The 14,204-nt window shown below is 38.0% G+C and overlaps 1 protein-coding gene across 1 annotated transcript in view; it reads left to right on the top strand.

Annotated features, from left to right (window-relative positions):
- ADGRG6 (adhesion G protein-coupled receptor G6) overlaps nt 1-14,204 on the top strand; it is a 114,395-nt gene that overhangs the window by 52,557 nt on the left and 47,634 nt on the right. Inside the window, exons 4-6 of the mRNA XM_018078311.2 lie at nt 1,315-1,935; nt 7,077-7,145; nt 10,160-10,243. Of these exons, the coding sequence (XP_017933800.2) occupies nt 1,315-1,935; nt 7,077-7,145; nt 10,160-10,243 (774 nt within the window). The remainder of the gene's footprint in view (nt 1-1,314; nt 1,936-7,076; nt 7,146-10,159; nt 10,244-14,204) is intronic.

The raw sequence follows: 14,204 nt of genomic DNA, 5'->3' as shown, positions 1-14,204 counted from the left end.
AACCAGGAGCTGCTGCAATCTGATCTTGACTGCCTGTGCATGTCTGATAGCCAGAAACTTAATTCTGTGGAGAAATTTGCTGGAAGAATTTTGCTGCCATAAATGTGCCAATAAAACTGAGCATATTGACATTTTACTTTGAAAACTAATGTTCTCCAAAATAGAGTGAACAGAATTGTCATTAATGTACTCATGGAGAAAAAGCATATGTTGTGGGATACGTCTTCTCACATTTGGTGACTGCCATTTTGTCCATGAAAGTGAGAATACTTAATAACAGAGAGAGCAATTTTGCCAAAGCCTAAATACCTTTACAGCAGTACATAATTTACAGGAGGACTAGACATTTCTAGACACTTGTGCAAAATCCAAAACTGCTGACCCAACTGTTATCAAATACCGAGCAGCTTAGATATAAATATTCATGAACACGCGATTGCAGTATTCAACCAGAAAGCTACTGGGGACAAAATGAGAAGATACCTAGTGCTTTGCAGAAAGCCATTAGCTGAATTCAGAAACAAAAGGCTTCAGTTTGCCAAGGAATGTAATGGCAGCTTTCTTCTATTGTGATAATTAAAAGAAGCAAGGCCTGAACTTCACTGGTGTAATATAGTCATGCAGACAAGTAATCAAAATAATATATCTTAAAAGCAAGTCATACTGTGTTTTTCAGATAACTGGTTTACTCCATTGCCTAGTGCATCCTTAGTCAATGCATGAGTAGTAATTTTTATAAAGTGAGCTGAGGCAGAATTGGAATTAGCAAGTAATATGTCCTAATATTGCTCTTAATGCAACGTAGGGGGTTGTTAGCTGTTACACAGCATTTTCTGTGCCACTGAAAGGATCTCTGCATATTTTCAGCAGAGTGTACTCATAAGTCTAATTCCCCTCGTTGTGTGCTATTGATATATTACTGTGGCAGTTTGAGCCACACCCCCAGAGGGGGAGAGAGGGAGCCCAGCCACCCCCTGGCCTTCTCCACCTACATGCAGCAGACACCAACAGCCAAAACAACAAGACAGAACTGCCAACCGTTTCCAGTGCTGTGATATATGATTTTGAGCAGAAGCGAACAACATGAGTGGTGATTGGCTCTCCAGGGAACACTGCCCTGGCACCCAACCACCTCTGAGCCCCCCCCGGCCTCTCAGGGGGGCCAATTTCAAACTATGACAATTACAGTGATAAATACCACCTAATGAATGTTTGATTTAATGAATCTTACTTTGAACCCTGCTGCCAGTCTGCCTATATTTCTATATGATGAAATTTTTTTTTGTTAATTTACTCATCTGCTCTTGTTTCTAGTCGCTGTGTCTCTGAGGAATCAGAAAGTCATCATTCCCCAGGTTCCCGACATAGATGCTGTGTCTGTGGCAGAGACTGTCTCAGTGCCAGATCTTAGCCAGTTTACACTGTGCTTCGAAGCAACCAAAGGCAACAGTGATGACAATGATGACTGGAAGGTTTTCTCCTACACTAATGCATTGTCGACAGAATTCTTCAGCTTCGGAAAGACCACAAAAGGCCATTTTCTGTCCATCTCAGGCACACAGTGCATCCTTGAGAATGCATTGCCCCGAAATGCAGAGTTTTTCACGGGAACCTTTCAACAGCTCTGTGTTGTATGGGACAGCTTCTCAGAGACTATAGGTATATATGCCAAAAGCACCTATCATATAGTGCATTGTCCAGGTATCTTTGACAAAGTTATCCCTGGAAATGGGAGGTTGGTGCTGGGCTCTAACAGCAATGAAATGAGCTCTCTAAATGGAGACATTTACAACTTCCGCCTCTGGAATTTCACCATGAATGCACAAATGCTGGCCAACCTCAGCTGCGATGTGAAAGGAAACATTGTAGACTGGGAAAATGAATTCTGGAGTATTCCAACTTCAGCACTGAAAGCAGAAAACAATTTGAGTTGTGGTGAGTACGCCTTGCCAAGACTTTTTTGCTTATTTTCCCCCCACACTTCTGCATTGTGCTGAACATATCATATACCAAGATGGAAAAAGATGAGAGTGTTCCTGTGAAAGTAAAATAGCTAGGTCTTACCTTTCTTAGACTTTAGCTCAACTCTTACTAACACAGAGGCTTTGAAAGGTATAGAGTTGATTCCTTAAAGGAAAAGAACAAGTCCCCTAAGTATATTGAGTTGCTGCTTGAAATGATCTGCAGATCAAAGTTTTTCCCAAACACTCCTTATTGGCTCATGCAAAAGGGGGATAACTGCAACTACCTGCTAGCCCCAAGTAAGATTACAGTGGTCTCTGGAGAAAAAAAAATAAAGTATGTTAACTAACTAATTACTAAATATTTTTGTACCTGCCCTTTCACCCGTTCATTAGCCAGGGGAGCACTTGGTAGCCTTCTGCTGAGTGTACAAAGCCAGCAAAATCAGTGACAAAATGACAATTCATATGAGACAGGGAAGTAGGAGAAAATATTAAATTAGAGGAGGCAGACAGGAAGGAAGAGTTTTAGATCAAAATCATCAGATTTTGTCTCCCTGATGATGTATTATTATCCTTCTTTTAATTGGTAATTACTGAAGGTCTTTTTTCCTGTAGATTACTCTAGAAGATAAATTTCAATACATTGTCCAACCTGTTCTCATTTCATGGCTCAGACACTTGATTCTCATAAGTGTCCAGATGTATTTTTTGTATATGTCTATATTTTTACAGCTGGTTGGCAGTTTTCTGCTGAAATGAAAAAAAAAATCAAAGCTGAAAACTCTTTGTCACTTTAGAATAATAATCATAAAAACCAATAAGTAATAAATAATTTAATAATAATAGTAATTTTTAAAGAATGTTTTGCTTAATAGCTTTGGAGATATTTAGATAATTATAAAACACACAGTGGAAAATCTGAACTATGGCCAGGAACAGCCTATACACATACATATGATGCTTGTAAAATGAGCTGCTGTCAAACTCCATGTCCACAGAGTTTAAGCTCTCCAATAATAATGAATACATGTTGACAAAAACAAAAGCAAAAAAATCAAAGAAAATGGTTACAGATATTGCTTCTTTCTAAACCATGTGGTGTCTCTTCACATCTAATGTCCTCTCCAATTTTGCCTTCTTGCTCCTCTGACACCTTATTACTTACCGGTTTAAACACAGTTTAAGTAGTGTCAATAGAAACATCTCCTGACAGAGCATCTGTCAGCACTAAGAGAGTCATTAGTTTAGAACAGAAGCTGGCACCATTAAGACATGCTAGTTTCTGTATCTAATAGTTCATAAGGGATTAAGGTGACTAAAAAAGCTATCTTACTTGCTTTATTTTACTCAAATCAAAGTGTGAGACACAATCACAGCTAGACCCACTGAGACAGATCTCAGCGTGCCTCTGCTAAAAGAGGTTAAGGAACACTTCTATAAAACCAGAAGCAACCGGATACTTTCACCTTTCTACCAGAACAAAGAAAAGACTGATCTGACTATGGCTGATAAAGGTGTTCTGGACAAGAAAGTTGTTTCTATTTCATCAGTATGAACTGAATAACTTTCCAAAAAAATCTTACTCTTCTTACACTGTTATACCATGATGACTACCATAACACTTTTACCAAACAACCTACCAAGACCTCTTTAAAAGCTGCAGTCTCATTTAATTTTGACTGAAGTAGGGGTCTTGTTCTTCTTTCTGTTAAAGACTGTACAGTCCTGTAACACAAATGTAGTATCACAGCTGTGGTAATAGAAACAGTAGACTTACTTTCATTGCACAGCTTTATTCCTTGGAATATCAATGTCCAGCAGAGCACTGTTTTAGAAAAAGTATATTAGTGTTCCTACTTTAGGCCCAGGAGTCTATACAAGTCACTTAAAATGTATCTACGTATAAGCATTATTATTTCCTCTAAATCAACCTATGAGAAAACTAACTCATTAGTCAGTGTTTTTCTTTCTTACATGTTTAATCACCCTCTGTGATAAAGGCTTTCCTGAGCCAGAGTATTTCCTAAAAGAAAATACTGGATGCAATACCATTTCAAAGATGGTTACTAATCCCAGTGATTAAATTGTTAGAATTTTCTTCCCTTCCTCTCCTTGAGTAAAAGCCTTCTTTGTAAAACCATCCTTCAACAGGAGAGTTGATGAGTCAGACTATCAACCATGAATAAACCACTAACATTGGAGAGCTGACTCTGATTAGGCTTCATTTAACAGCAATGGAAGGATTTATGCAGAAAAGAGGTTTTCACACAGCTCCAATAATGCTTCACCAGGAAGCAGCATGTCACTTTAAAAAAAGGCAAGCCAGGCATTTAACCGTGATCTCAACGTATCTGTGCCTGAACAGTGCTTATGTTTATCAAGGTGTATTATTTTCAGGGTTTTTCAGACAAAGCTTTTACAAGTAGGTTTGTGGAGCTTGAAAACACTGGTAGATTGTTTCAGATAGTCTTTTCCTAGTTTTACCTTTTCCTAGTTTATTCCCTAGACTAATGTTTTCACAGCTGTGCAGTCATGGTGGGGTGCTTGTGTAGGACTTGACAAAATTCTGTTTTTATTGCCATACCTTTGCACAGATTGCATTTAAGGGTATACATACATAGCCTGGGTATCTGAACTAATTTTAAAACAAGTAGCCTAGGTAATGATAGCACTTTATTGCTACTGAACACTGGTTCAGAGTTCAGTGCAGGCAAATTGAGGAGTGTTTAAACAACTTCTGGTTCTGATTTTGAAGTCTGAATTGGCTACACCTATAGCAGGATATGATCTACTCAGTTTAAGGATAATGTGGCAGCATGTGTCTCCATGCCTGCAATTGCATTTGTTTTATGTGCATTTTATATGAGTCCTTCATTCCCAAAGGCCAAAGGAATTCTTAATTTCACTGTCAGATTTAACTCAGTGTGGGATGTTTCTGCCTTAGGCAGCTGGACAATTTTTCAGGCAGAGATAATTGCCCTCAGTACTGTTTATGAACAGTGGAATCAAAAAGGCTATTCCACAGGTCAGTGCATCTCATACTGGAGAAGATGTCTTAGTGAAGTCAGAAGTTTTTTTGCTGTAGGAGTGCTTGTTCCTCTCCACTGACTATGAAGAAAGTCTATTATGACAAGCAGATATGGATGTCTGAGTCAGACATTTGGAGTGAGATGTGTCACACAATTGCCTGTAATACAAGTCCATGGGGTCATAAGTCCTGTTGGCAAACCTGCTTCAGCGTGGGCTTCTGTCTCCATGGGTCCACAGATCCCTCCAGGAGACTTCTCTAGCATGGGCTTCCCGTGGGGTCACAGCCTCCTTCAGGAATCCACCTCCTCCAGCGTGGGGTCCTCCATGGTCTGCAGGTGGATATCTGTTCCACTGTGGACCTCCATGGGCTGCCTCACCATGGGCTGCACCATGGGCTGTAGGGGAATCTCTGGTCCAGCACCTGGAGCACCTCCTCCCACTCCTTTTTAACTGACCTTGGTGTCTGCGGGGTTTTGCTCTCACATATTCTCATTCCTCTCTTGGCTGCATTGCTGTTATCCTCTAACTTTCCCCCTTCTTAAAATCTGTTATCCCAGAGGCACTACCACTGTTGCTGATGGACTCGGCCTTGGCCAGTGGCAGGTCCATTTTTGGAGCTGAGTGCCATTGTCTCCGTTGGACATAGGAGAGACTTCTTGCAGCTTCTCACAGAACCACTCTTGTAGCCCTGCTGCTGCCAAACCCTTGCCATGCAAACTCAGTACAACAGTCTTCTGACTTAAATGTTTTGTAAAGTTGGATTGGATTTGTTTTAGTTTCACCAAATAAAATCGCAGTCTTGTTTTAAATACTAAAGAAAATATGAATGCCTGCAGATTTTCCAGCCAACTCTCAGGTCATCGGTCCATGTTACAGAACAGAGATTAAACTTAGAGTAGGTTTTGATATTGACTGTTTAATATTAGCATATTTATTTTGGGGGGAAAAAGAAAGCTCATGCAGGATGTAGTGCATTCACTTAGAACATCCTTTCTGGAGTTCATATACCAAGGGAGTGAATTTACCTCTATCTCTTAATCTGTTAAAAAAAAAATTGCTGAGTTTTAATACTTGTTGAGGATCACGTTTTTAATTCTGCCTTATATTTGTCAGCAATACACGTAGTGGTATCTGCGGCATCATACGATGTCTGTGTCAAGGGTCCATGCTTCATTTGTTCTTGCGTCACAGGAAATACTTTCTTAACTATCTTTACAAGCTGCTGGATGGTGGCTGTTGAATTTTATGGAAGGAGACACCCTCATTGAGTTGATATGATTCTGAGGTAGTAAAGCAAAAGCCGAAAGGGTGGCACTCTTAGTAGGTTCACATTTTGCCAGTGCTCTATAGTCTTATTATTTTCAACACAATGTGCAAAGGCAGCTCTGTCTGCAGCTGAACTTCTGGGACACACAGAGTGCAACTAATTCAGTTGCATCGTTTGTTTTTCTGTAGCCATTCTTACGTGCCCTGTTTTTGCCTCCAGATCATTGAAGTGTATGCTTGTTGTAATGAACAATTCTGTAGAGATACAGACTTATAACATTATTTGTTTATAAATCATGCATACCAGGATGTTAATCACACCCACACCCTGGGCAAAGAAACAAGTTTAATTACCTTTTATCTGGTTGGTGTCTGTCACAGGGAGATTACTCAGAATTGTGTGGTGGGTAACCTGTGCTATAGTAGCAGAGTGTAGTTTCTCCTCCAAGGCAGGAGTTATTACTCACAAAGATTGCATAAATCCTATGGTCATACTGAACCTTTGCTTAAACTCATTTCACACAGTACATACAAGCTGCATTCCTTTAATGTGATGTTATTTAGTGAAAGCTAAGAAAACCATGGGAGGATACACAAGTGACTATAACTTGCAGGTCAGCGGGGTTTTCAAGGATCCCGCAGAGGAAACAGAAAACGAAAACACATTAAGTCTTATAGGCAAATGGCAGTGTCAGTTTTGCCACTGAGAGAAATTAGGAAAGGGACTGCACTGAATGATATAATATGTTTTCAGACATGATAGCTTTATGCCCAGTAGTCAACCCTTTCTAAATAATTCGCTTTCTTCTTTTAAAGGCTCATATCTAATTCCCTCTTCTTCAATTGAACCAACCAGTTGTGCAAACCTAGGAAGCCTTTGCCAAGGTAAGAAGCCCAGGTCTTTTTCACAGTTTCATCTTTGGGAAATCCTGAGATTTTTTATTCCATTTCTTTTTTATTATTGTTTCTAAAAGGGTGAGTGGCAATAAAAAATAGCAAGGAAAGGAATTCTTTGGTCTCATCAAGTGTGTGGGTGTCCTGTATGTACAATATGTGGAAAAAATGTGATCGCTCCCATGATAATACATTTTCCAAATAGTCTCCATTATATCAAAACTGCATTAATTGACTGCTTTCATTTCTTTCTGCCCATCTTTTCTTCCTGCACATTTTGACAGTAAAATATTAACCAGTATAAGAAGTGCATACATCTGTAAATAAAAAATGAACAGATGGAAATAAAGGAAGTGGCTCTTGTTCAGAGTTTTTTCAATAAACTATTTTGAGACTAGATACATTGAGATTAGCAGGCAAAAAAATCAACATTAAACTGCAAAATCCAGTAGCTATTAGTTAATGCAACACATGCTACAGCACTTAGTGAGGGTTTAATAGCGTAAAAATCACCACACATAAGAATGCATTAGATGTCTTTAAAGGTCAGCTCAGTTGAATGCAAGGAATTGGTGAACCCTGAAGATTTCCATGTCATGTGAATCAGTGGACATGCAAGGATGGTTAATTTGTTCTGTTCTCCTTAGATGCTGAAGTTCCATAAAAAGTGCTTTACACGAACAACATCAATGCATTTCCACAACACCTTCATGAACACAAACCTGATAACGTGTTGGCCTTTTACGTTAGACTTTAATCACAGCAGCAACTGCACCAAAAATGTCTAGCTCTGTAACCCTTTTCTGGACAAATGGTGGAAGAAGGAGACAGGAGAGAATAAAATATAAGAGGGGAAGAGGAAGTCTGAGAACTCTTTCAAAACCAATATTTCAAGTAAATCAGATTAGGTCAAATATAAAAGGGAAAATGTACTCTTCTTGAAAAGCCAGTAAGGGATCTGTGTCAGTCTTTAGTTTACTTTTCCCAGATTTTCCTGAGGTAAATTTGGTTCAGGTTCTTGGAGCATAGTGTACTGGTCTCCACAGGGAAAGTGAAATGCTGTTAATGTTCATAATCAAATTTAAACAGTAATTTTCAGGCATCATATTCACAAAGCACAGTGTGATGTAAATACTACCACTCAAATACCTTGGTAAATGAGGCATCCACAATTATTCAGTATTAGTCTTTTTATATGTAAAGGGTAATACAGCCATCATATAAATAACTTTGTATATTCTCTTGGAAGAACTCTGAGTGTTTTCCTGTATCAAAGTGGCACGGGATGAAAAGAAGATACTATCATTACGTCAGCTAATATGGCTGCAGAAATGGGCACACTTTCATCAAAACAAACCTGCTTTTCTAAAAGCCTTATCCTTTTTTCCAGCTTTATTAACTTGTCTAGTAGAAGATATTGCCTTTCAAACTTGCCTCTCTTAACTTCCTAGGCCATCATATATTCAATAAAGACTGAGTATTTTTACTTTGCTTCTCTAAAAAGTGTTTGGTAAAGTGTCCCTTGTGTTCAGTTCATCACTTTGGAATAAGATGCCATATCAGATTTACCCCGTTCAGCGCCATCATCATTATTGTAATAATCATGGAAATCATAAAAAGATGTCCGTCTATTTCTGTCGACACTGCAGACTTTCTCTAAACTGAGAGGCAAGTTTGGATTCCTTTTTTGTTTGTTTGTTGTATGCTGTGCAATAACACCAGGCAAAAAGTTTGTGGGTGCCAGATCAGCTACAGTCTGATGAAAGCTGTTTTCTCCGTCATGCCTAGTAAATATTTTCATTCATTAAAAGACGCCTGCTTTGACAGCATTGACTGGAAGATACAATCTATTAGAAGCCTTATAACTTGTTTCTCAGACAATATAGCTCTGAGGTTTCATGAGAGAAGAGCTTTTTTTAGGTGTCACTTTATATGCTCACTTTCCCAGTTATAACCTGTTTGCTCCAGCGTGCAACTTCTTCTCTTTCCCTAATTGTCTTGTCTCACTGAAACCTTAACATGAACCTACTCCCTAAGTTGTGACTTGAATTTATGACTTTCAGACTCAGAAGGTTAGTTAAATCCACATAACAAAACATAAAAAATGCAATTTTTTGTCCAAAATACAATTGTTTAACCTTTCCACGTTGTTTCTTGGTCAAAGTCGTCCAAAGCCATGTAACATTTAGGATTTTACCATACCAACCTTCAGATTTTAACTAAGAGTTTTCAGGAGAAAAGTAAATGTGTCAGTGAGTGGATCTGCATTCCTTGGGAGTTACTGGACAAAATTAAATTATTTCCTAAATCATTATTTGAAAATTGATTAGCATAATCTTTGAATTCCTCTAGCACGTATACCCGCCCAGTCTACTGTGGGGAAAAATTGCAGGTTTTGACTCCTCCCTCTAATTTTGGAAAGTGTCCATATGGTTTCCAGAATTGTTTGGAGTGACTCCTATTGGTATCAGTGAGAAAAGTACAGCTGAGCTCCTATGTCAAGCTTTCAAAATATATATTCCTCTTCACCTATTCCAAGTCTGATTTCAGTTCTCTTTATTATTTGGAGCTCGGTGGAGTTAATTAGATGGATGTTTTAGTTTCTCATTTGTTTGTCATATTCAGTCTTTGAGTCGGGACAGTGATTCTTTTCACAGGCAATAAGTGCATCTTCAAACTTATTTTCTGGTCTTTGCACAGCTGTTTCGATCTAAAGCTCTCATAAGAGGATTTTGAGTTTATGAAAGCAGTATAGGACTGATCTTGCAAACTTTACACTGGCAAAACTCCCAGTGAAGTCAATGCAAGTGAAGATTGCAGGACTGGGGCCTCAGTTCATATCTATTCATCACTTTGTGAAGAAAAAATAATATGTTTATTTAACATTTATGGCATTGTGCGTAGATGGTTTCATTTTACATGGTCATGCATTGTTCCCATTTTGTCTTACCTTATTAACATTCATATTTCATTCAAGTTCACCTCTTTCTCATCTTTATTACCAGCTACTGTAAATGCTACTACTCCTACACCACCCACTGTCACCACTAACATGCCTGATACTAATAGAAACGATAAGCCAAACAATGGTAAGAAATCCTGTGTTACATTTTTCTTGTACTGTGTGTAAAGCAAATTTGTTGTATTTTAAGGTGTGTTTTTCCGACTATCATAATGTCAAGGGTCATGTCTCAATTCTGATCTCATTTATGCTGGAATAAATCAGGACTAACTTCACTGGACCATGTCAGAATGGTGCAAATGAGAACAGAATCAAACTCAGTGTTTATTTGTATCATGTCTACCTGGCTCTTCTATGAAAGAGGTTAACTTTGTGTCACCCGTTGTATTTACCCATGCAAAAATCTACGGAAGGGAGAGGGATTTTTGAAAAGGGTCCGAAAAGAACTGTGCTGTTGAAATGTTTCAAGGCTGCAGATTGTGTGGCTCCCGCTTGTGCAACCAGGGTGGTAGTATGCTTGGATTGTCTGTTCCTCACTAGTCAGGCGCAGGAGCCAAGTGGAACCATTCCTATGGAGCAAAGCCACTTCCACTGAGTCAACAGGAATCTTTCCACTGACTTCAAGAAGAGCTGGATCAGACTTTACTAGGGAAAATGTTGACAGTATCATATATCGTTTACTTTTCATTTAGAAAGATTAAGGGAAAAAATAAGGTAGTAAATGAGCCTATTATTAGCACAGGATTAAAGCCAGGATTTCTTTTGAGGTTTTCTCAAATTCTATGATATCACTGTCTCCTAAAGACTGAGCATCATTTTGTGAGGTGCTGCTAAAATATTTATTCATTTGTTAAAGATGGTTGTTAAATGTTATTACCAACACAGAGATAGATTTCTGCAATTTTCATCTGAGGCTTAAAGATTTATTTTTTTAAAGATTTATTTTTTCAGTGTGCTCCACAGAAATAAATTAGGATCTGGGTGTGTTTTGTCATTTGGTTTTTAGCTTGTTTGGTTTGGGTTTTTTTTTTACCCAATGCATCAGTTGTTACTGTAGGATTTAAAACTCTTGGAGTATTTTTTCTTTTGGCAGATCATTTATTGTACGTTGGCAATCAGGCAATGCAGTACACAATGTGAAAGAATTTATCTGAATCCAGACTCTTTGGATTTAGTAAGCTGTAAAAGTGAGAAGAAAATATTGAAAATTTCTTGCAAGTTGTGTTTGTTTCCTTTTTGTGGATCCACTCACTCTGTGTTCACCATGAGCAGTTACTCTAATTTGTTTAATGACAGAAGGAATCAAATCTTATTAATGTTAATATGAATAAAAATTGGACAATTAAGTCCTTTCTGTGGCTTTAAAACACCCAGGGCAAAGTAGAAAGACTAAGAAAATAAGCCAAATTCACTTATGGCAGAAGCAAATTGAACTTTCACTCAGCTAACTGGCGTTGTTCTCCACTCTTGGTAAGTTGATTTTTAAACCAAGAGCAGACAGCCAAGAACATACACATTACATATATTTTCTTTAATCCATTAACTGTGTGGCTTACTGCACACAGACTTGCTGGAATTCAGCCTTCCTGCTACACTTATCCTCATAATGAAGAGAAATTCACCTGAATTCTCCCATTCACAACCACGGTGGCAGCAGGAGTCTAAGATGGAAGGGGTCAAAATTATAGGAATTATCTCAACCCCAATTACTTGGCCAGTGAAACAAAGGCCTCTGCGTTTCAGTAAAAACTCAGCAGATGAGAACCCAGAGAGAAAAAATCCATACAGCTTGTTTCTTCCAACTATGTCTACATCAGCTGCTTCTGAGATACACAGTGAAATTTTGGCTGCTTTTACAGAAAAAATCAACCTAGACAATACTGTGATGGAACAGTTGCCAAATGAAAATATTTTTAATTATTCTGGAAGTGCACTTCATGGCACTTCTTATGCAGTAGATGCAGTTATAGAGCCTTCTGTGAATGCAGCAGTTCCTCTTCTTCACAGCAGAAGTCCTAATGCAGAGCTAGCATGGACTTTGGCAAATGGACTAGGTCACTCTGACTCTGAGCCAGCGTTCTGCTCTCCTGTTAGCAGCAACAGCAGCAGCACTGCTTACAAACACAAAAAAGAAACTATTTAGATTTCATCCTCCAACATCAACACAACCAATTTCATGTGTGTCTTGGAGCCTGTGAACTGGTGGAATGAGACCGTATTTCGTCATCACATCACTTCTGACATTCAAGAAGACAGACATCATTCTCCTTCTGGCTTTTCTATATCATCTACACAGGAGATATCACCATTCCAGAAAAAAAGGCTAGATTTGCTAGACTTGGCACCTGAAAATTTTTACATGGAAATGATAGAAGGCAATGCTGATAGGAAAACTTTTTCTGTGTTACCAGCAAACAGTGCATTTCAGTTTAGAAAATCTACATACATTAAGGAACATCACTCAGAAGGCATTACAAATTTAATCTCTGTAGAGACTCCATGTGCAAACCCAACATACACAAAATTTATGCCTGACATCCAACTGACAAATTCAGTCCTAGGACCCAGTAGAATGTTGTTATTAAACTGTTTTAGGACAAAACTCCGTTGAAAATCAAGTGGACAGTCTGAAATACTCTCTATGGTCAGTAGAACATTGACAATAATGAAGACATAGGGAATTTTGCTGTTTTGACACCAACAAACATATTGAGGTTTTCTCAATGGGATTCAGAAGGGGAGGGGTACGGATCCTTCAGCAAGGACAGAGAAGGAATGTCTTCTCTGAATATTGTTACTACTCATGTCTTGGATTTTAAAAATGCTGATTATGGGCATTTTGCAAATCGCTCTTCTATTTTGGAGTCATCCAGAACTGCAGTAATGAATGATGCGATACCTCTACCATTTTCATAGTGGAGTTGTTATTCAGCACAAAGGGACCATTTTGACAGGCACTCTGACAACAGCTGCTGCAGCAACCATCCATCACTCTCTCATGCGGTTCCAAACACAAGTTTCTTCTATAACATACCATCAGTCATCAGTTTCGGCACGTGTTCATTCCTCGGCCAATTTACCATCTGGGACAAGCCAAAAGAGCACCGCTTACCCATCACTGAATCAACTTACTAGCTCTGCTGCAGTCCTTTTGTCTTGTTTGTGTCTCCTTCACTGATTCTTGCTGCCTGTGTTGACCTGAGGTCACCTACAGTATGTCAAGCTATTAAGTTAGATGTAGAAAAAAACCCACATCATCTTATCTATTAGATATTCAGTTTGTAGAATGAACACAGAAGTAGCTGTCTGTCATCCTTTAGATGTATGTCGATTTAGCATATGAAGATGTTTTGGAATAATAATTTAATTGCAGTAGAAGGGAATTTGTAGCATCTTAGTGATAGTACATGTCATTAACGTGATTTCTAGTATTTGTGTACTTCTCTAAAACAACTCTCATGACACTGTGAGGATAATATATTGGTTGCCATGTAATTTATATAATTTGATACCATTTAATTGTTTGGGATTGTATGAATGTTTTTTACTTACATGTTTTTTAAGATTTTAATTTCAAAAATCAAAGATTTTTTAAAAAAGGAATATTTAGATAATTTACCTGACAGAATTATAAAAAAGTACTGGTATTTCATTGATCTTTATGTTTTTGTAGTTGACGGTGGGTGTGGGGAGAATTGATATCCATGCTATTTTTTTCTCTTTTATTTTCAAATTATCTTTGGCTACTTTTTATCAATTTGGTACCCATATTTTTTTTTTTAGTCAGCATTTTGAGATGGGATTTCCACAGTTTAATGTGGAGAGTGAGAAATAATTTTTAGTTTTTACTATCGGCCACTGCAGTCTCCTGAGAGTGTTTTAAAATATAGATTTGTTCTTTGTTCTTATTCTCTTTTTCATTAAAACCATGCTTTGGGTCACTATCTGGTGGAGATCTCAAAGGTATTGACTATTTTGTACTTACTATGTTTGATTTTAAAAATACTTTGCATATTCCTATATTAAGGTGGTTTTGTCCATATGTAAAATTATCTGAATAAGGTTGTAATTATACATATGTGTAATTA

Source organism: Manacus vitellinus, unplaced genomic scaffold, assembly GCF_001715985.3.
Source record: "Manacus vitellinus isolate BGI_N305 unplaced genomic scaffold, ASM171598v3 scaffold_4_pilon, whole genome shotgun sequence".
NCBI lineage: Eukaryota > Metazoa > Chordata > Aves > Passeriformes > Pipridae > Manacus > Manacus vitellinus.
This window is presented reverse-complemented; position numbering and strand designations above follow the sequence as displayed.